The sequence below is a fragment of the Falco naumanni genome, chromosome 8 (genome assembly GCF_017639655.2).
Source record: "Falco naumanni isolate bFalNau1 chromosome 8, bFalNau1.pat, whole genome shotgun sequence".
NCBI classification, from domain to species: Eukaryota; Metazoa; Chordata; class Aves; order Falconiformes; family Falconidae; genus Falco; species Falco naumanni.
The window spans coordinates 20443914-20466391 of record NC_054061.1 but is presented as its reverse complement, the minus strand read 5'-3'; the positions used below and the strand labels follow the sequence as shown (position 1 = coordinate 20466391).

The window sequence follows — 22478 nt, the reverse complement described above, 5'->3', positions numbered from 1 at the left end:
CAGGAGGGTGGGAGGGAGGCTCGGAGCCAGGGAAACTGGTGGGTCAGCGTGGTTCTGGCTGAAGCAACGGTCTGATTTTGTGCCTTTTGCCAAGGCCTGTGCCATCCAGGCAGTGGTCCTGGTTGCCCTGTCCTGAAAGGGAATGTCGGTCCTCTAGCAGTTTGCGCAGGAACTGTTTGTGTTGGACCATGATGCACGGGAAGAACGGCTTCAATTCCTCTGTGAAACTGCATTACCCATCTGTCTGTCCTTGTAACACTGCGATGTGGAGTTCTTCATAGTTGTAATGACACTGTCTTTCAGGCCTTTGTGTCCTGGAAGGTCGTGGTTCATTTCCCCCCTTTCTGCAGAGTGCTTTTACATTTGAAACTGTGTGTGGCATTTTGCAGCAAACACTTCCTTCAGCCACCAAAGACAGACTTTTGCCTGTGAGGAAAAGCAAGCAGAAGCTAAAAGAGTCTGCTGTAGTAGCACAGGAGAATGAGCATGAGAAAGAGATCGATGATAAGGTGTTTACACTTATTGCTTCATATTTCTGGGAGATGAACGGGCCACTCAGTAGAAAAAAAGGTTTCTGGGAGCTGATGACTATTTCTTAAAATGACCCCCCTAGTACTATGCAGTTCAGGGTGAGACTTCAGGGCCACACTGGCAGATTGAGATCTGTGTGACTTCCAGGTGCTCTCAGGGAGGAATTTCAATGCCTGAAGTGAAGACCAAGAAGACTTCCTGGTGAGTTTCTTTGACAACACTTTGTCTTTGCCTCTTTTCTTTTGGCCATTTATCTCTGCTGTTGAGGAAGGGCTAAAGGAGTTAGAGATTCTGCAGCCTATAGAAAACAAGGCTCTTGGGAGACCTTACTGTTCCTTTTCAATGTATAAATGGGGCTTATAATATAGATGGAGAGAGACTTTTTACGAGGGGCTGTTGTGAAAGGGCAAAAGGCAATGGTTTTGTACTGAAAGATGGAAGTTTCTGATTAGACAGAAAGAAGAAACGTTCTATAAATAGGGTGGTGAGACACTGGAACAGGTTTTCAAAATATGTTGTGGATGTGCCATGCTTGGAAGGGTTTACAGACAGGTTAGACGGGATTTTGAGCAACCTGACTTAGTGAAGGAGGTCCCTGTCCTTGGCACAGGGCTGGGCTAGGTGAACTTGAAAGGTCTCTTCCATCCCAAACCATTCTTTGGATCCACGAAAGACTCAGTGTGGCTTTGCACTTTCCCCTGTTCAGACCCTCAAGTATGGAGATGCAAGAGCAGGAACTTCTGTGAATGAAAATGTAACTAGTAAGGGTTATTCTGCTTTCTTAGCAAAGAGCTATACACGTGGCCATTCAAATTTTCTTCCCCCAAACGGAAAAATTCACAACAGGACAAGAAAAAGTTAACAACAAAATAAAAGAGACACGTTGCATGTCTACCATGACAGGACTGCAGAAGGTTTTGCTTCATTCTGTTTCTGATGCCTCATTGAGTACTGCAACACGAGTTTGTCCTTGATGGTACTCGTCCCAGGTAAGGAAAGCAGAACGAAGAATGAAGTCTTCTGCAGCTATCAAACCGTGCGTGGCTCTTCTCGATGCCGCCGATTTCACCAAGAGCGGCTGAGTTCCTTCGTGTTCTGCTCTGCCGCGCATATCGGGTGCTGAGCACTCTCTGCGATGGGGGAGGTGACCCGAAAGCCCCTGGCAGTGTACCTGAGCGTTGAACGCCCCCGGGGCCGGTGCAGCCGCCGCGCCCCGCGGAGCGCAGCCATCAGCCGGCTGCGGTGACATCACGGCGCCTCCGGGTGCCGCTGTTGGCCGACGCGGAGCGGCGCTGGAGCCACAGCCGCAGCCGCAGCCGCCGCAGCGTCCTGCCCCCACGGGCTGCTGGCTCGCACGGCGCCGGCCAGAGCGGCAGCGGCACGGGCGGCAGCGGCGAGAGGCGGCGCGGGGAGCAGCGGCGTCCGAGCCGGCGCCGAGATCGCTGCCCTCCGGCGGCCCCGGCGCTCGTGGCGGAGCGGGGCTGCAAGGGAGGGAGGGCAGCGGCGGGAGGGAGGAGCGCGGCGAGCGCTGGCGAGAATGGCGGGCAGGCCGGGGCCGAGCCGGCGGCGAGCGGCCGGGCGAGCGCTGCTGCCCGCCGTGCTGCTGTGCTTGTGCTGCCGGGCGGCGCCCGAGCGGATCCGCTACGCCATCCCCGAGGAGCTGGGCAGAGGCTCACTGGTGGGGCCGCTGGCGCGGGACCTGGGGCTGAGCCCGGCCGAGCTGCCGGCACGCAAGCTGCGGGTGGCGTCTGCCGCTAAGAGGCAGCTGAAATACTTCAGCGTGAGCGGGGAGAACGGGAACCTGTACGTGAGCGAGAGGCTGGACCGGGAGCAGATGTGCGGCGAGTCGCCGTCCTGCGCCGTCAGCTTCGAGGCGCTGGTGCAGAACCCGCTCAACGTCTTCCACGTCGACGTCACCATCCACGACGTCAACGACAACGCGCCGGCTTTCAGCAAGGCTGCTCTCCACCTCGACATCGGTGAATGGACGCTTCCCGGCGCTCGTTTTCCGCTGGAGATGGCCCGAGACGCGGACGTGGGCAGCAACTCGCAGCTGACGTACCAGCTCAGCAGCAACCCGTCCTTCAGCCTGGCCGTCAAGGAGAGCCCGGATGGAAGCAAGCAGCCGGAATTAGTGCTGGAGCGTGCGTTGGACCGTGAGAAGCAGAGCTCCTTCGAGCTGGTGCTGACGGCGGTGGATGGCGGGGACCCCGCCAGGTCCGGGACCGTGCAGGTCCGCGTCAACGTGACGGACGCCAACGACAACCCACCCGTGTTCAGTAAAAGCGTCTACGAGGCGCGAGTGCGGGAGAATCTGCCGCCGGGGTCGCCAGTGCTGCAGGTGCGGGCCACGGATGCGGACGCGGGCTCCAACGCGCGGGTCTCCTACTCCTTCGGCAACGTCCCCGACGGCGTCCGCGCGTTGTTCAGCGTGGACAGCGAGAGCGGCGAGGTCAGGACGGCGGGTCCCCTCGATTTCGAGGAGAGGAGTAAATACAGCTTCGGCCTGGAGGCGAGGGACGGCGGCGGGCTGACGGCGCACTGCAGGGTGCAGCTAGAGATCACCGACGAGAACGACAACGCGCCCGAAATCACGGTGCTGTCGGTGTCGAGCCCGGTGCCCGAGGACGCGCCGGCCGGCACGGTGGTGGCCCTGCTGAACGTGAACGACGCGGACTCCGGGGAGAACGGTCAGGTGTTATGCGAGCTGTCGGGCGAGGCGCCGCTGTCGATCGTGGCGTCGTCGGGCGGCTCGTACAAGGTGGTGACGGCGAGCGCGCTGGACCGGGAGCAGGCGGCCGAGCACCGGGTGACGGTGGTGGCCAGGGACGGCGGCAGCCCGGCGCTGTCCAGCCGCACGGCGCTGGTGCTGGAGGTGTCGGACGTGAACGACAACGCGCCGGTGTTCGAGGAGGCCGCCTACAGCGCCTACGTGGCGGAGAACAACGCGGCGGGGCGCGCCGGTGCTGCGCGTGCGCGCGCGGGACGCGGACGCGGGCGCCAACGGGCGCGTGAGCTACTGGCTGGCGGGCGGCAGCGCGGGCGCGGCGCCGTACGTGTCGGTGGAGGCGCGGAGCGGCGCGGTGTACGCGCAGCGCTCCTTCGACTACGAGCAGTGCCGCGAGTTCGCGGTGGCGGTGCGGGCGCAGGACGGCGGGGCGCCGGCGCGGAGCTCGACGGCGACGGTGCGCGTCTTCGTGCTGGACCGCAACGACAACGCGCCGCGCGTGCTGTGGCCGGCGGCGGGCGCGGGGGCGGAGGCGGCGGCGGGCGCGGGGCCGTTCGAGGTGGTGCCGCGCTCGGCCGAGGCCGGGTACCTGGTGGCCAAGGTGGTGGCGGTGGACGCGGACGCGGGGCGCAACGCGTGGCTGTCGTACGAGCTGGTGCAGGCGCCGGAGCCGGCGCTGTTCCGCGTGGGGCTGCACAGCGGCGAGGTGCGCACGGCGCGGGCCGTGTCGGAGAGGGACGCGGCCAAGCAGCGGCTGGTGGCCGTGGTGAAGGACCACGGGCAGCCGGCGCTGTCGGCCACGGCCACGCTGCACGTGGTGCTGGCCGAGAGCTTGCAGGAGGCGCTGCCGGAGCTGAGCGAGCGGGCGGCGGGCGCCGACGCGCCGGCGGAGCTGCAGTTCTACCTGGTGCTGGCGCTGGCGCTGCTGTCCGCGCTGTTCCTGCTGAGCGTGGCGCTGGCCGTGGTGGCGCGGGTGCGCGGCGCCGGGCCGCCCGCCGTCCTGCGCTGCCTGGGCGCGCAGCGCTTCTCCGTGGCCGGCGCCGCCTTCCCGGCCGACTTCTGCGAGGGCACCTTGCCCTACTCCTACAACCTGTGCGTGGCGCCGGGCCGCGCCGTCGCCGAGGGCGCTTGGCTGCCGCCGCCGCTGCCCAGCCTGCCCGCGGAGGAGCTGCTCGGCGGGGAGCCCTGCGGGAAGCCGAGCCCGAGCAGCAGCGCCGGCGCGGGAGAGCCGCCCGCGGACGCCGACGCACCGCAGGTCGGTAAGCCCGCGCGCTCGCGATCCTCCCCTCGAGCCTTTCCGAGCCGCCGACCGCTCTTCCCCGGGGCTTCCCGCGGGGGCGGTGCAGGGGCAGCGCTGGGCCGTGTCCCCGCCAGGGAACGGAGGCACGCACGGGCTCTCCGCCTGCCCCTTGATGCTCTTTCCCACAGGAAGGTGCGCGTGGCGCCGTGACCGGGGCAGTTACTCCGGCGCTTGTTCCCCGCTAGGGAGCGGTTCCCTCCTCCCACCAGGTGCCCTCCCATCTTCTAGAGAAGGCTGCAGGAACGGCTGCATTCGGGGGGCAGATAAATTTCATCAGGGCATGATTTTCCCAAGTTCTGTGCGCTATTATTTCTTCTCTCTTATTCCTGGCTAGTATTTCCCTCCTCCTTACTGGCCCTCGTCTGTCTGTGTGTTTGTCTGAGACAAGCGCAGGTGTAGAACGGCAAAAAAGAAAGCGAAAAAAGTCGCCTCTTGTGTTTCAGAGCCTGTCTTCCCATCCTGAGAACATACCTAAGGCTACAATGAGGTACGCAAAACGACAGCGCTTGGGCACTAGAATAAAGTGTCTTTGCACACTTGCGCATCGTCCGCGTGGCTTAGGGTTTGCAGCCGTCCTTGTCTTCTTCTGCTTCCTACAGCATTTAGTGGGAAAGGTGTGTCCCACGGCCGGGAAGATTCACGAACTAGACGAGTGTTTTCCTGCCACGCATCCAGCTCTTACACCGTGATTTTTGAGAAGATGAAAGCCGCTGCGCCGTCGTTGAAACCGATTATAGAATTATCAGTATCGAATTATCGAATGTCTTGTATAAATGTGAATGTACATAAGCTGTCCTAGGTCTTGCTGGCAGAAATCCCAGAGCCCGTGCAGGTGCCCGAGTAGCCCCCCTCGTCAGGGGCTGGCTGGGCGGGGGTGGGGCGCTGAGGTTCTGTGTTGATGGCCGCCACACCCTTTAGCCTTTAACCGCCTAATGACCGTCAGCGGTGGCGGGGTGTTTAATCTGGGGCGTGTTCCTGGCGGCTGGGTGAATGAGCCTGATCCCTCTGGCTCCCGGGGGACGCTCTGGACATCGCGTTTTGTGTTGCAGAGCCTGTTTGCTTTTGCTCTCCTTCTACCGGTTGTTCCAGCGTGACGGCTACAGAAGCCAGTGGTGGGGGTTTGTGATTTTGGACTAATGGTCTGAGCATCGTATTTCGAGAAAAATTTACATTCCTGTGCATCCATGGCCGTTAGGCAGTCATCATTGCCGTCCGGTGGCAGCACGCGAGCCGCGGGAGGTGCGCTCTCTCTCCCTGGCCGGGATGGTCTCGGGGAGCCAGGCAGGGGCGGGCGGGAGAGAAGGCGACGGCGGAGATCCCCGCTGGACGGGACCCGCTGCCTCCGCGGCGAGTGCCGCGTCCCGGCGAGCTGCCCGTGGGGAGGCCGGGCGGGCCGCGCTCGGCAGCGCTCGGTGCCTGCAGTGCCGGGAGGAGGCTGCGGGCGCCGCTGTTGACCGAGGAGGAGCGAGAGGAAGGCCGGAGCGCTGCAGGCAGCCCCGCCCGCTGCGGCCCGGCTCGCTCGCTCTCTCGCTCGCTGCCTGGCTCGGCGGCCGGGCGGTCTGCGAGCGTTCCCGCGGTGCGGAGCCGCGCTGCACCGAGGCGGAGGGGCCCGCAGCGGCGAGCCGTGCTCGTGACCCTTTCGGGGGGCGGCGGCGGGGATCTGCCGGTGGTGTCGCGGCAGAGATGTGCGCGGCGGGGAGGCGCTGGGGCCGGCGGGAGCGAGCCCTGCTCTGTTGCGTCCTGCTGGCGGCGTGGGAGGCGGCGTGGGGGCAGCTGCGCTACTCGGTTCCCGAGGAGATGCCGAAGGGCTCGTTCGTGGGCGACGTGGCCAAGGACCTGGCGCTGCAGCTGCCCGCGCTCCCCGGCGTGAGCTTTGTCTGCGAAGGTAAGGCGCAGTATTTCGCCCTGCACGGGAAGACGGGACACTTGGTGACGGCGGAGAGGATAGACAGAGAGCATCTCTGCCGGCTGGTTGAGAAATGCGTGCTGCGCTGTGAGGTGATAGTGGACGGGGAAATGAAGGTTTACGGCGTCGATGTGGAGATCACGGACATTAACGACAACGCGCCAAGCTTCCGAGAGGCAGAAAAAGAAGTGCGAATAAGCGAGATGACTGCGCCGGGGTCGCGGTTTCCCCTGTCCAGGGCTCACGACCCGGACGCGGGAGCGAATTCCCTGCAGAGCTACGAGCTGAGCGGCGACGAGCACTTCTCGCTGGCCGTGCAGGCGGGCCCCGGCGGGGACCAGCGCCCCGAGCTGGTGCTGGCCAAGGCGCTGGACCGGGAGGAGGCGGCGTTCCACGAGCTGGTGCTGAGGGCGAGCGACGGCGGCGAGCCGGCACGGACGGGCACGGCGCGGATCCGCGTGGCCGTGCTGGACGCGAACGACAACGCGCCCCAGTTCAGCCAGGCCGAGTACACGGTGCGTGTGCCGGAGGACGTGCCCGTGGGCTCCGTCCTCCTCACCGTCACGGCCGCCGACGCCGACGAGGGGTTGAACGGGCACGTAAAATACTCGTTGACGAAAACGAAGGAGTTGGCATCGGAGATTTTCAAGCTGGACGCTGAGACGGGATCGATCAAGCTTTTGCGTAGCCTGGACTTCGAGGAAGCTGACTCGTATGATCTTGAGGTGCAAGCACATGATGGTGGGGCCCTTTTCGACACTGCCAAAGTCGCGATCAGCGTGACAGACGTGAACGACAACGCGCCCGAGATTTCTGTGCGGTCGGCGCTGAGCGCGATCTCCGAGGACGCGCCGTCGGGGACGGTGGTGGCCCTGCTGCACGTGCAGGACCGGGACTCGGGGGCGAACGGCGAGGTGCGGTGCAGCATCGGCGAGGGGCTGCCGTTCCGGCTGGAGAAGTCCTTTGAGGGCTACTACCGCGTGGTGACGGCGAGGGAGCTGGACCGGGAGGAGGTGGCGGAGTACAACGTGACGGTGCGGGCGGCGGACGGCGGGTCGCCGTCGCTGTGGAGCGGCGCGGTGCTGGCGCTGCGGGTGCTGGACGTGAACGACAACGCGCCGGTGTTCGCGGAGGCGCGCTACAGCGCCCGTCTGCCCGAGAACAACGCGGCGGGTGCGCTGGTGCTGACGGTGCGGGCGGCGGACGCGGACTGGGGTCAGAACGCGCGCGTGCGGTACCGGCTGTCGGAGGGTCGGGTGCGCGGCGCGCCGCTCTCGTCCTACGTGTCGGTGCAGGCGGAGACGGGCGCGCTGTACGCGCTGCGCTCCTTCGACTACGAGGAGGTGCGCGAGGTGTGGCTGTGGGTGCGGGCGGAGGACGGCGGCGCGCCGGCGCTGAGCAGCAACGTGTCGGTGCGTCTCGTGATCGTGGACGAGAACGACAACGCGCCGCAGGTGCTGTACCCGCCGGCGGCGCCGGGCGCGGGCTGGGCGGGCGTGGAGCTGGCGCCGCGCTCGGCGGAGCCCGGGGCGCTGGTGGCCAAGGTGGTGGCGGTGGACGCGGACGCGGGACAGAACGCGTGGCTGTCGTACGAGCTGGCCAAGGCGACGGAGCCGGGGCTGTTCCGCGTGGGGCTGCACAGCGGCGAGGTGCGCACGGCGCGCTTCCCGCTGGCCCGCGACGCGGCGCGGCAGAGCCTGGTGGTGGTGGTGAAGGACCACGGGCGGCCGGCGCTGTCGGCCACGGCCACGCTGACGGTGGTGCTGGCCGAGAGCGTGGCCGAGCTGCTCTCGGAGCTGGGCAGCGCGGCGGCGGCGCCGGGCGAGCCGGCCGGCAGCCTGACGCGCTGGCTGGTGGTGGCCGTGGCGGCCGTGTCCTGCCTCTTCCTCGCCTTCCTGCTGCTGCTGCTGGCGCTGCGCCTGCGGCGCTGGCGCCGCTCGCAGCTGCTGGCGGCGGGCAGCGGCGCCGCGCGCGGCGTCCCGGCCTCGCACTTCGTGGGCATCGACGGCGTCCGCGCCTTCCTGCACTCCTACTCGCACGAGGTGTCGCTCACCGCCGACTCGCGCAAGAGCCAGCTCCGCTTGTCGGCCGGCAGCTGCTGCGACACCCTGCCGGCCCGGCCGCCGCCCGACGAGCCCGCGCCGCTGCTCGGCGACGACCCCGCCGCGCCCCCGGTGAGTGCCTCTGCCCGCGCTTGGCTGCCTTTCCTTCCTGCCGCTCTGGAGTTTCTCGCTGCCCCTTGCCTTCCCTCTGCGCGCGCAGGCAAGGCCGGCGCAGCTGCGGGCACAGGGCCTCGGTGCGCTCCTGCCTCTCGTTCCCGCAGGGCCCGTGCCCGGCTGGCTCATCCGGCCCTCCGGCTGCGGTGGCAGGCAGGGGCGGTGAGGGTCCCTGGCGCTCTCTCGCGGGGCTGGCGGGGGGAGGAGGCGTAGGCACGACCGCAGCAGGACAGGCGCGGGGGTGTGTGGGGGTGCATGGCCTTGAAGTGGGGCTCGGGACTCCTGCTTTGCTCGGCTTCCGCCCCGAGGCTCCTCTAGAGAACCTTGCAGAGAATACGCCTCCCTTCTTGGAATGCTCCCAGGCGTGATAATGGCGCATGTCACAGAGAAGTGGCCTGGGGGACTGGCGGTTTGGTAAGAGGTGCTGGCACATTAGGAGGGTCCAAGAACACCATGGGACTTGTGAGGGGCTGTTGACGAGCGTCCTGGGAGCTGTCCTTGAGGGGCTGTAGAAGGGCACAAGACACATTGTTAAGCCAAAGGAATGTTATTCCAACTGCATTGCGAGCCCTGGGAGGTCCTTCCTGTGTGTTCGCCCATTGTCACAGTGTTTTTAACAAATGGCTTAATTATGTGCTTACGGCAAGGGCCATTACAAGAGATTTGGGAGGAGCCAACTGAATATTCATTTCCTACTAAATACCTGAATTAGTTCCTGACCCTAAGTGCCGTGCTCTAGTAAGAGAATGCCATGGTCCCTTCAATTCAGCACGGGTTAACTTCTTGCCTTGCTAATTGTGATGATCTGGAGGTAGGTCATAATCTCTGATAATGTGTGCAAGATCAGATCTGCTACATTTCTCTGACTGTCACGTACCTGGCTTTGATGGTCACCGCTGTAAAGAGGAAGACAATCATAGCTGTGTTTCCATAAAATGTTACTGGAGGAAATGCTTTTAGTTGTCACAAACAACAGAAGTGTTATGTTACTTCACAGGCTATACTGCATTCATCGATTTATTCTTCCTGTTGAGTGATGTGTGCTGTACATGGCAGTTATGGAGCATTGACGTACACTTTATGTCATGGTTTGGGAATCGTCTATCTTCCAAGGTGCCCATGTGCTGTAGTAGGACTGTTGTATCTTTGAGGTGATCCTTGGATGACTGGGTCTCTATCGGAGCTGTATATCGCTTATGCACTTGAGAAATTTCTCAGAAGCAGTGTGATGAGCGGAGAAATCCCTTTGCATGCATCTGTGTTGTGATCCTTGTTCTTCAGTAAGGAGAAGTTGGTGTGCAACTTTTCCTTCAGAGATGTCTGTCTGCAGAGGTAGCCTTCCCGTTGTGTAATATTTGGGCAGGGTGAGAAGTTCTTCCTGTCCAGGGACCGGGCAGGTGAAAAAGGTTACTGTGCCTGACATCTGAAATGTCTGGAAGATGTAATGGTGCTGTAAAAGTTCAGTTTGTTCTAGTTGTTACAGGGAGCCCACAGCTGTGGTTCCATGCATTTTCCCTCTTCTACTCTGCAAAGACATTCCATTGAGGAAATGTGGCTGTGGTCTTTGGTGCGAGCCACTCACGTGCTTATTCCCAACTAGATACCCTTCTTGCATAGCTTCTGCAGTTGGCAGGGGCTGAACTGTGAAGCTGTGATTCCTTCTCTGCAGCAGATGTCTTGTTCTTTCCTTGTTGGTTGTCCAGGCCTAAAGCTGGGCGTCATTGCGTCTGGTGACCCTTACAACATTTAAAGGTCTCTTCTAGTTGTTGGGCTGGCAAAGCACTTCCCATCCATACCGTGAAGGTGTACAGGTGCCAAGGCAAAGACTTTGATGCCCTTCTGTTTCCCTAAGATGCCACCAAATGACATGCTGTTTAGCCTGTGGCTGACACGTGGCCAAAACACTGGTTACTGTCCGTGGTGCAACTGAAGGCTGTGAGCGCAGAGCCAGGAGGGTGGGAGGGAGGCTCGGAGGCAGGGAAACTGGTGGGTCAGCGTGGTTCTGGCTGAAGCAACGGTCTGATTTTGTGCCTTTTGCCAAGGCCTGTGCCATCCAGGCAGTGGTCCTGGTTGCCCTGTCCTGAAAGGGAATGTCGGTCCTCTAGCAGTTTGCGCAGGAACTGTTTGTGTTGGACAATGATGCACGGGAAGAACGGCTTCAATTCCTCTGTGAAACTGCATTGCCCATCTGTCTGTCCCTGTAACACTGCGATGTGGAGTTTCTTTATAGTTGTAATGACACTGTCTTTCAGGCCTTTGTGTCCTGGAAGGTCGTGGTTCATTTCCCCCCTTTCTGCAGAGTGCTTTTACATTTGAAACTGTGCGTGGCATTTTGCAGCAAATACTTCCTTCAGCCACTTAAGACAGACTTTTGCCTGTGAGGAAAAGCAAGCAGAAGCTAAAAGAGAGTGCTGTAGTAGCCCAGGAGAATGAGCATGAGAAAGAGACCGATGATAAGGTGTTTACACTTATTGCTTCATGTTTCTGGGAGATGAACGGGCCACACAGTAGGAAAAAAGGTTTCTGGGAGCTGATGACTATTTCTTAAAATGACCCGCCCTACTACTATGCAGTTCAGGGTGAGACTTCAGGGCTGCACTGGCAGATTGAGATCTGTGTGACTTCCAGGTGCTCTCAGGGAGGAATTTCAATGCCTGAAGTGAAGACCAAGAAGACTTCCCGGTGCGTTTCTCTGACAACACTTTGTCTTCTGATGCTTCCTTTTCATGTTTGTCCATTTATGGTTTTTTTTTTCTTTCCTTGTTTTCCTGTGCGTGTAGGTTTACTTGTCATTATCAGCAGAACTTTGTTTAGCAATGTGTCATGGCTATTAGCTCTTGTCCATACTACAGCAAGTGTGAAATGTCAGAGTATCTTTGTGTTCTGTTATTGTTGGGAGGAATCTCTTTAAACATGACCTTAGAGGAAGCCACGTTTCTGTGGAAAAGCGCGTGTGTTAATAGAGGGGAGGAGATTCCACCTCAGTGGACAGTGTAATGACCCTTACTCTGTTGGAGGGATGTTCCTCTTTTGTTTTGTCCTTTTTTTCAATGGTGTGCTTTACAATCCTTCTGTTTGTTCTCAGACTTGTGGTGAAGAAATGTAACTCCCCCCTTGGTGAGATTGTAGTGCATTGTATTAGCATGGTATGTCTTTTTCAACTCTGAGAAGGCCAGAAGCAAACCCACCAATTGTGTACCGTTGGAGAGAAGAGAGGGGAGCTGTGTGTGTGAGGCTGTTGAAGAACAGATGGTCATTTTCTTTCCTTGTCATAGTTAACACAACTGTGTGCCTGACGATGTACCATGTGTGCAACTGGGGTTCCTGCTTCTCAGACAGTGTGGCCTAAGAAATGCTATTCCCTGTGATGCTTTCATTCCTGCATGTTTCTGACTCTTGCCTTGCTTGTTGTCACAGCTAGAGCTCGACCTCAGCGTGCCTGATGACATAGGGAAGGTCAGGTCCCTTGCAATTCCCAGAGTGCAGGCTCAGATCGCATACACCCCTTTGATGTTGAGAACTGTAAAGAGGAAGGCTTTCCTAGGCTTACGTGTACTCCCAGAGGCGCACTTGTCTGTAGTGAGAAAGAGGAAGACCATCCCTACTGCAGTCCTCAAAGTGCGTCGTAATGACCCAGCACGAGCAAGATTTCCATGAGCACACCTGGGGCCTGTGGGAGAACATGTGCAGGGTATCCTCCATACAGCCCCCCAAAATACGTTGCCTGCTAAACTGGAGAAATATGGGACTGTTAGATTACTTCCACGATGGCCCTGTCTCAAGAGTTCAATTCAATGGCTCAATGTCCAAGTGGAAAGCAGTAACATGTTCTGTTCCTCAGCGGCCTGTATTGGACCAGTACTCTTTTGTGTGTTCGTAGACAATGGGATTGGGTGCAGCCACACCATGTTTGGAGATGACTCCAGGCTGAGTTGACTCACTCAAGGGAAGGGGTGCCATTCAAAGAGACCATGAAAGGCTAGAAGTTCAGCAAAGCCAAGTGCAAGGTGTTGCAACTGGGTCTGGGCAATCCTCAGTTTCAATACAGACTGGGGGATGGATGGATTGAGAACAAGTTTGGGGTACTGGTGGGTAACTGCTATTGGCTATACCCCAGCCAGTAACCATGCACACGTTTGCTCGCTCCCCCACCCCCCCACCCCCCGAGGAGTGGGGAGGAGAATCTGAAAGGAAAGTAAATCTCAAGGACTGAGATAAGAACAATTTAATAATTTAAACAGAATTATTAAAAGTTAAGAAAAACGACAACCATCTCAACATAAACAACAATAACAATAACAGCAGTTATAATGAGATGTGGATATGGATAAAATCCAAAGGAAAAGGGAGAAAGGAAAGCAAGTGATGCACAGTACAACTGCTCAACACCCGCTGACTGATGCCCAGCCAGTCCCTGAGCAACGATCCCCCTTTGCACCTACCCCTCCAAGTTTCTATATGAAGCATGACATCCCATGGGATGGAATACCTCTTTGGCTGGTTCAGGTCATCTGACCTGGCTGTGTCCATTGCCACTCTCTTGTGCCCCTCCAGCACTCTGGCTGGCAAGGACCAAGAAACTGAAAAATCTTTGACGTAGCAGAAACGTTACCCAGAAACTATGAAAAAGAATAACAATAATATTAATAACAGCAGTCATCATGAGAAGGTGGGGAAAAGGATAAAATCCAAAGGAAAAAGGAGAAATGAAAACAAGAGATGCAAGTACAACTGCTCAGTGCCTGCTGACTGATGCCCAGCCAGTCCCTGAGCAACGATCCCCACCTACCCACCCCAACCCCCAGATAACTCCCTCTCCAAGTTTCTATACCAAGCATGATGTCCCATGGAATGGAATACCTCTATGGCTGGTTCAGGTCAGCCGACATGGCTGTGTCCCTTCCCAGCCTCTTGTGCCCCTCCAGCACTCTGGCTGACAAGGCCCAAGAAACTGAAAAATTCTTGATGTAGAATAAATATTACCCAGCAACAACTGAAAACATCAGTGCATTATCAACATAGTTCTCACATAACAGCCAGAACACAGCACTGTACTAGCTACTAAGAAGAAAGTTAAGTCCATCCCAGCTGAAACCAGGACAGTGAGAAATGGGACATTAGCTGGCAATGTGGGCTTGGTGCCAGAAAGCCACTCACACATCCTGGGCTGCAGAAGTAGCGTGGCCAGCAGGCCGAGTGAGGTGGATGCCTCATTTTCTGATGCCTCATTGAGTACTCCAACACGAGTTTGTCCTTGATGGTACTCGTCCCAGGTAAGGAAAGCAGAACGGAGAACGAAGTCTTCTGCAGCTATCAAACCGTGCGTTGCTCTTCTCATTGCCGCCGATTTCACCAAGAGCGGCTGAGTTTCTTTGTGATCTGCTCTGCCGCGCGTATCGGGTGCTGAGCACTCTCTGCGATGGGGGAGGTGACCGAAAGCCCCTGGCAGTGTACCTGAGCGTTGAACGCCCCCGGGGCCGGTGCAGCCCCCGCGCCCCGCGGACCGCGGCCATCAGCCGGCTGCGGTGACATCGCGGCGCCTCCGGGTGCCGCTGTTGGCCGACGCGGAGCGGCGACGGAGCCGCAGCCGCCGCAGCGTCCTGCTCGCACGGCGCCGGCCAGAGCGGCAGCGGCACAGGCAGCAGCGGCGAGAGGCGGCGCGGGGAGCAGCGGCGTCCGAGCCGGCGCCGAGATCGCTGCCCTCCGGCGGCCCCCGCGCTCGTGGAGGAGCGGGGCTGCAAGGGAGGGAGGGCAGCGGCAGGAGGGAGGAGCGCGGCGAGCGCTGGCGAGAATGGCGGGCAGGCCGGGGCCGAGCCGGCGGCGAGCGGCCGGGCGAGCGCTGCTGCCCGCCGTGCTGCTGTGCTTGTGCTGCCGGGCGGCGCCCGAGCGGATCCGCTACGCCATCCCCGAGGAGCTGGGCAGAGGCTCGCTGGTGGGGCCGCTGGCGCGGGACCTGGGGCTGAGCCCGGCCGAGCTGCCGGCACGCAAGCTGCGGGTGGCGTCTGCCGCTAAGAGGCAGCTGAAATACTTCAGCGTGAGCGGGGAGAACGGGAACCTGTACGTGAGCGAGAGGCTGGACCGGGAGCAGATGTGCGGCGAGTCGCCGTCCTGCGCCGTCAGCTTCGAGGCGCTGGTGCAGAACCCGCTCAACGTCTTCCACGTCGACGTCGCCATCCACGACGTCAACGACAACGCGCCGGCTTTCAGCAAGGCTGCTCTCCACCTCGACATCGCAGAGTTCACTTCTCCAGGAGCTCGTTTTCCGCTGGAGATTGCCGAGGATGCGGACGTGGGCAGCAACTCGCAGCTGACGTACCAGCTCAGCAGCAACCCGTCCTTCAGCCTGGCCGTCAAGGAGAGCCCGGATGGAAGCAAGCAGCCGGAATTAGTGCTGGAGCGCGCGTTGGACCGTGAGAAGCAGAGCTCCTTCGAGCTGGTGCTGACGGCGGTGGATGGCGGGGACCCCGCCAGGTCCGGGACCGTGCAGGTCCGCGTCAACGTGACGGACGCCAACGACAACCCGCCCATGTTCGCGCAAGACCGATACCACGTGAGCCTGCGCGAGGATGCGCCGCCGAGGTCGGCGGTGCTGAATGTCTCCGCCTCCGACGCCGACGCCGGCACCAATGCCCAAATCTCCTACAGCTTCGGGAAGCTGCCGGCCAAGGTGCTTGCAAAGTTCTTGTTGGACGAGGAGAGCGGGCGGCTCGTGCTGCAGGAGCCGCTGGACTTCGAGGACACACGAAGCTACACGCTGCTGGTGGAGGCGAGGGACGGTGGGGGGCTGGTAGCGCACTGCAAGGTGGAGGTGGAGGTGCTGGACGTGAACGACAACGCACCCGAAATCACGGTGCTGTCGATGTCGAGCCCGGTGCCCGAGGACGCGCCGGCCGGCACGGTGGTGGCCCTGCTGAACGTGAACGACGCGGACTCCGGGGAGAACGGTCAGGTGTCGTGCGAGCTGTCGGGCGAGGCGCCGCTGTCGATCGTGGCGTCGTCGGGCGGCTCGTACAAGGTGGTGACGGCGAGCGCGCTGGACCGGGAGCAGGCGGCCGAGCACCGGGTGATGGTGGTGGCCAGGGACGGCGGCAGCCCGGCGCTGTCCAGCCGCACGGCGCTGGTGCTGGAGGTGTCGGACGTGAACGACAACGCGCCGGTGTTCGAGGAGGCCGCCTACAGCGCCTACGTGGCGGAGAACAACGCGGCGGGCGCGCCGGTGCTGCGCGTGCGCGCGCGGGACGCGGACGCGGGCGCCAACGGGCGCGTGAGCTACTGGCTGGCGGGCGGCAGCGCGGGCGCGGCGCCGTACGTGTCGGTGGAGGCGCGGAGCGGCGCGGTGTACGCGCAGCGCTCCTTCGACTACGAGCAGTGCCGCGAGTTCGCGGTGGCGGTGCGGGCGCAGGACGGCGGGGCGCCGGCGCGGAGCTCGACGGCGACGGTGCGCGTCTTCGTGCTGGACCGCAACGACAACGCGCCGCGCGTGCTGTGGCCGGCGGCGGGCGCGGGGGCGGAGGCGGCGGCGGGCGCGGGGCCGTTCGAGGTGGTGCCGCGCTCGGCCGAGGCCGGGTACCTGGTGGCCAAGGTGGTGGCGGTGGACGCGGACGCGGGGCGCAACGCGTGGCTGTCGTACGAGCTGGTGCAGGCGCCGGAGCCGGCGCTGTTCCGCGTGGGGCTGCACAGCGGCGAGGTGCGCACGGCGCGGGCCGTGTCGGAGAGGGACGCGGCCAAGCAGCGGCTGGTGGCCGTGGTGAAGGACCACGGGCAGCCGGCGCTGTCGGCCACGGCCACGCTGCACGTGGTGCTGGCCGAGAGCTTGCAGGAGGCGCTGCCGGAGCTGAGCGAGCAGGCGGCGGGCGCCGACGCGCCGGCGGAGCTGCAGTTCTACCTGGTGCTGGCGCTGGCGCTGCTGTCCGCGCTGTTCCTGCTGAGCGTGGCGCTGGCCGTGGTGGCGCGGGTGCGCGGCGCCGGGCCGCCCGCCGTCCTGCGCTGCCTGGGCGCGCAGCGCTTCTCCGTGGCCGGCGCCGCCTTCCCGGCCGACTTCTGCGAGGGCACCTTGCCCTACTCCTACAACCTGTGCGTGGCGCCGGGCCGCGCCGTCGCCGAGGGCGCTTGGCTGCCGCCGCCGCTGCCCAGCCTGCCCGCGGAGGAGCTGCTCGGCGGGGAGCCCTGCGGGAAGCCGAGCCCGAGCAGCAGCGCCGGCGCGGGAGAGCCGCCCGCGGACGCCGACGCACCGCAGGTCGGTAAGCCCGCGCGCTCGCGATCCTCCCCTCGAGCCTTTCCGAGCCGCCGACCGCTCTTCCCCGGGGCTTCCCGCGGGGGCGGTGCAGGGGCAGCGCTGGGCCGTGTCCCCGCCAGGGAACGGAGGCACGCACGGGCTCTCCGCCTGCCCCTTGATGCTCTTTCCCACAGGAAGGTGCGCGTGGCGCCGTGACCGGGGCAGTTACTCCGGCGCTTGTTCCCCGCCAGGGAGCGGTTCCCTCCTTCCACCAGGTGCCCTCCCATCTTCTAGAGAAGGCTGCAGGAACGGCTGCATTCGGGGGGCAGATAAATTTCATCCGGGCGTGATTTTCCCGAGTTCTGTGCGCTATTATTTCTCCTCTCTTTTTCCTGGGTGGTAGTTCCCTCTTCCTTACTGGCCCTCGTCTGTCTGTGTGTTTGTCTGAGACAAGCGCAGGTGTAGAACGGCAAAAAAGAAAGCGAAAAAAGTCGCCTCTTGTGTTTCAGAGCCTGTCTTCCCATCCTGAGAACATACCTAAGGCTACAATGAGGTACGCAAAACGACAGCGCTTGGGCACTAGAATAAAGTGTCTTTGCACACTTGCGCATCGTCCGCGTGGCTTAGGGTTTGCAGCCGTCCTTGTCTTCTTCTGCTTCCTACAGCATTTAGTGGGAAAGGTGTGTCCCACGGCCGGGAAGATTCACGAACTAGACGAGTGTTTTCCTGCCACGCATCCAGCTCTTACACCGTGATTTTTGAGAAGATGAAAGCCGCTGCGCGGTCGTTGAAAGCGATTATAGAATTATCAGTATCGAATTATCAAATGACTTGGGAAAATGTGAATGTGCATAAACTATCCTAGGTCTTGCGGGGAGAAATCCCAGAGCGGGTGCAAATGCCCGAGTAACGCCCCTCGTCAGGGGCTGGCTGGGCGGGGGTGGGGCGCTGAGGTTCTGTGTTGATGGCCGCCACACCCTTTAGCCTTTAACCGCCTAATGACCGACAGCGGTGGCGGAGCGTTTAATCTGGGGCGTGTTCCTGGCGGCTGGGTGAATGAGCCTGATCCCTCTGGCTCCCGGGGGACGCTCTGGACATCGCGTTTTGTGTTGCAGAGCCTGTTTGCTTTTGCTGTCTTTGTACCGGTCGTTCCAGCGTGATGGTCGTTTGTGCTTTTGGACTACTGGTCTGAGCATCGTATTACGAGAAAAATTACTTTTTCCTGCAACGATCCGCTGCATCCATGGCCGTTAGGCAGTCATCATTGCCGTGCGGTAACATCAGGCGAGCCGCGGGAGGCGCGCTCTGTCTCCCTGGCCGGGATGGTCTCGGGGAGCCAGGCAGGGGCGGGCGGGAGAGAAGACGACGGCGGAAATCCCCGCTGGACGGGACCCGCTGCCTCCGCGGCGAGTGCCGCGTCCCGGCGAGCTGCCCGTGGGGAGGCCGGGCGAGCCGCACTCAGCAGCGCTCGGTGTCTGCAGTGCCGGGAGGAGGCTGCGGGCGCCGCTGTTGACCGAGGAGGAGCGAGAGGAAGGCCGGAGCTTCTGCAGGCAGCCCCGCCCGCTGCGGCCCGGCTCGCTCGCTCTCTCGCTCGCTCGCTGCCTGGCTCGGCGGCCGAGCGGTCTGCGAGCGTCCCCGCGGTGCGGAGCCGTTCTGCAGCGAGGCGGAGGGGCCGGCGGCAGCGGCCCAGATAAGCGAGCCGTGCCCGTGCCCGTACCCGTGCTCGTATCGGCGTGCCGCGGCGGGGATCTGCTGGCGGTACCGCGGCGGAGATGTGCGCGGCGGGAAGGCGCTGGGGCCCGCGGGAGCGAGCCCTGCTCTGTTGTGTCCTGCTGGCGGCGTGGGAGGCGGCGTGGGGGCAGCTCTGCTACTCGGTTCCCGAGGAGGTGCCGAAGGGCTCGTTCGTGGGCGACGTGGCCAAGGACCTGGCGCTGCAGCTGCCCGTGCTCCCCGACCGCGGCGTGCGCATCATAGACCGAGGCAGGGCGCAGTATTTCGCCCTGCACGGGAAGACGGGACATTTGGTGACGGCGGAGAGGATAGACAGAGAGCAGCTCTGCGAGGGTCTGCAGCAATGCGTGCTGCGCTGTGAGGTGATAGTGGACGGGGAAATGAAGGTTTACGGCGTCGATGTGGAGATCACGGACATTAACGACAACGCGCCAAGCTTCCGAGAGGCAGAAAAAGAACTACGAATGAGCGAGACGACAGCGCCGGGGTCGCGGTTTCCCCTGGCTGAGGCTCACGACCCGGACGCGGGAGCGAATTCCCTGCAGAGCTACGAGCTGAGCGGCGACGAGCACTTCTCGCTGGCCGTGCAGGCGGGCCCCGGCGGGGACCAGCGCCCCGAGCTGGTGCTGGCCAAGGCGCTGGACCGGGAGGAGGCGGCGTTCCACGAGCTGGTGCTGAGGGCGAGCGACGGCGGCGAGCCGGCACGGACGGGCACGGCGCGGATCCGCGTGGCCGTGCTGGACGCGAACGACAACGCGCCCCAGTTCAGCCAGGCCGAGTACACGGTGCGTGTGCCGGAGGACGTGCCCGTGGGCTCCGTCCTCCTCACCGTCACGGCCGCCGACGCCGACGAGGGGCTGAACGGGCACGTGAAATACTCAGTGAAGAAAATCTCGGAGAGAGCGTCAAAGATTTTCCACCTGGACACTGAAATGGGATCGATCACGGTGGTGCGGAGCCTGGACTTCGAGGAAGCCGAGTCGTACGAATTGGAGGTGCAGGCGCATGATGGTGGGGCCCTTTTCGACACGGCCAGAGTCACGATCAGCGTGACAGACGTGAACGACAACGCGCCCGAACTGACAGTATCGTCGGCGCTGAGCGCGATCTCCGAGGACGCGCCGTCGGGGACGGTGGTGGCCCTGCTGCACGTGCAGGACCGGGACTCGGGGGCGAACGGCGAGGTGCGGTGCAGCATCGGCGAGGGGCTGCCGTTCCGGCTGGAGAAGTCCTTTGAGGGCTACTACCGCGTGGTGACGGCGAGGGAGCTGGACCGGGAGGAGATGGCGGAGTACAACGTGACGGTGCGGGCGGCGGACGGCGGGTCGCCGTCGCTGTGGAGCGGCGCGGTGCTGGCGCTGCGGGTGCTGGACGTGAACGACAACGCGCCGGTGTTCGCGGAGGCGCGCTACAGCGCCCGTCTGCCCGAGAACAACGCGGCGGGCGCGCTGGTGCTGACGGTGCGGGCGGCGGACGCGGACTGGGGTCAGAACGCGCGCGTGCGGTACCGGCTGTCGGAGGGTCGGGTGCGCGGCGCGCCGCTCTCGTCCTACGTGTCGGTGCAGGCGGAGACGGGCGCGCTGTACGCGCTGCGCTCCTTCGACTACGAGGAGGTGCGCGAGGTGGGGCTGTGGGTGCGGGCGGAGGACGGCGGCGCGCCGGCGCTGAGCAGCAACGTGTCGGTGCGTCTCGTGATCGTGGACGAGAACGACAACGCGCCGCAGGTGCTGTACCCGCCGGCGGCGCCGGGCGCGGGCTGGGCGGGCGTGGAGCTGGCGCCGCGCTCGGCGGAGCCCGGGGCGCTGGTGGCCAAGGTGGTGGCGGTGGACGCGGACGCGGGACAGAACGCGTGGCTGTCGTACGAGCTGGCCAAGGCGACGGAGCCGGGGCTGTTCCGCGTGGGGCTGCACAGCGGCGAGGTGCGCACGGCGCGCTTCCCGCTGGCCCGCGACGCGGCGCGGCAGAGCCTGGTGGTGGTGGTGAAGGACCACGGGCGGCCGGCGCTGTCGGCCACGGCCACGCTGACGGTGGTGCTGGCCGAGAGCGTGGCCGAGCTGCTCTCGGAGCTGGGCAGCGCGGCGGCGGCGCCGGGCGAGCCGGCCGGCAGCCTGACGCGCTGGCTGGTGGTGGCCGTGGCGGCCGTGTCCTGCCTCTTCCTCGCCTTCCTGCTGCTGCTGCTGGCGCTGCGCCTGCGGCGCTGGCGCCGCTCGCAGCTGCTGGCGGCGGGCAGCGGCGCCGCGCGCGGCGTCCCGGCCTCGCACTTCGTGGGCATCGACGGCGTCCGCGCCTTCCTGCACTCCTACTCGCACGAGGTGTCGCTCACCGCCGACTCGCGCAAGAGCCAGCTCCGCTTGTCGGCCGGCAGCTGCTGCGACACCCTGCCGGCCCGGCCGCCGCCCGACGAGCCCGCGCCGCTGCTCGGCGACGACCCCGCCGCGCCCCCGGTGAGTGCCTCTGCCCGCGCTTGGCTGCCTTTCCTTCCTGCCGCTCTGGAGTTTCTCGCTGCCCCTTGCCTTCCCTCTGCGCGCGCAGGCAAGGCCGGCGCAGCTGCGGGCACAGGGCCTCGGTGCGCTCCTGCCTCTCGTTCCCGCGGGGCCCGTGCCCGGCTGGCTCATCCGGCGCTCCGGCTGCGGTGGCAGGCAGGGGCGGTGAGGGTCCCTGGCGCTCTCTCGCGGGGCTGGCGGGGGGAGGAGGCGTAGGCACGACCGCAGCAGGACAGGCGGGGTGTGTGGGGGGGTGCATGGACTGGAGGGAGCGCTCGGGACTCCTGCTTTGCTCGGTTTCGCCCCCAGGCTCTGCTGGAGAGCCTTGCAGAGCATACGCCTCCCTTCTTGGAATGCTCCCAGGCGTGATGATGCTGTATGTCACAGAGAAATGGCCTGGGAGACTGGCCCTTTGGTGAGAGGTGCTGGCACATTAGGAGGGTCCAAGAACTCCATGAGACCTGTGAGGGGCTGTGGACAAGCGTGCTGGGAAGTGTCCTTGAGGGGCTGTAGAAGGGCAAAAAACCAGGTCCTTAAGCCAAATGAATGTTATTCCAGCTGCATTGCAAGCCCTGGGAGGTCCTTCCTGTGTGTTCACCCATTGTCACAGTGTTTTTAACAAATGGCTTAATTATGTGCTTATGGCAAGGACCATTACAAGAGATTTGGAAGGAGACAACTGAGTATTCATTCCCTACTAAATACCTGAATTAGTTCCTGACCCTAAGTGCCGTGCTCAAGAAGAGAATGCCATGATCCCTTCAGTTCAGCAGGGGTTAATTTCTTGCTTTGCTCATTGTTTACCATTTCCTTGTTCATCTGGATGTGAGTCGTTATCTCTGATAATGTGTGCAAGATCAGATCTGCTACATTTCTCTGACTGTCACGTACCTGGCTTGATGATCACCACTGTAAAGAGGAAGATGATCATAGCTCTGTTTCCATAAAATGTTACTGGAGGAAATGCTTTTGCTTGTCACAAGCAACACAAGTGTTATGTTACTTCACAGGCTATACTGCATTCATCGATTTATTCTTCCTGTTGAGTGATGTGTGCTGTACATGGCAGTTATGGAGCATTGACGTGCACTTTATGTCATGGTTTGGGAATCGTCTATCTTCCAAGGTGCCCATGTGCTGTAGTAGGACTGTGTATCTTTGAGGTGATCCTTGGATGTCTGGGTCTTTATCGGGGCTGCGTATCACTTATGGACTTGAGAACACTCTGTATTTCCCTTAAGTAGTGTGATGTGCAGAGAAATCCCTTTGCATGCATCTGTGTTGTGATCCTTGTTCTCAGTAATAAGAAGTTGGTGTGCAGCTTTTCTTTCAGTGGTGTCTGTCTGCAGAGGTAGCCTTCCCGTTGTG

General features: G+C 62.1%; 2 protein-coding genes and 1 pseudogene across 2 annotated transcripts; all 3 read left to right on the top strand.

Annotated features, from left to right (window-relative positions):
- The first annotated feature begins 1955 nt into the window (after window positions 1–1955).
- LOC121093027 lies at window positions 1956–4833 on the top strand (annotated as a pseudogene).
- Window positions 4834–4898: 65 nt separating this feature from the next.
- On the top strand, window positions 4899–8894 carry LOC121092556 (protocadherin gamma-A10-like). The gene has a single exon (XM_040603762.1). The coding sequence runs from the start codon at window positions 5823–5825 to the stop codon at window positions 8892–8894; it is 3072 nt and encodes a 1023-aa protein (XP_040459696.1). The 5' UTR covers window positions 4899–5822.
- A 5418-nt stretch (window positions 8895–14312) lies between these two features.
- Window positions 14313–21536, top strand: LOC121092555. The gene is given in 5 exon segments (XM_040603761.1): window positions 14313–17108; window positions 18155–18422; window positions 18424–18501; window positions 18503–18567; window positions 18569–21536. Coding segments are annotated over 5 exon segments (5805 nt in total). The 5' UTR covers window positions 14313–14472; the 3' UTR covers window positions 21327–21536.
- The last annotated feature ends 942 nt before the right edge of the window (window positions 21537–22478 follow it).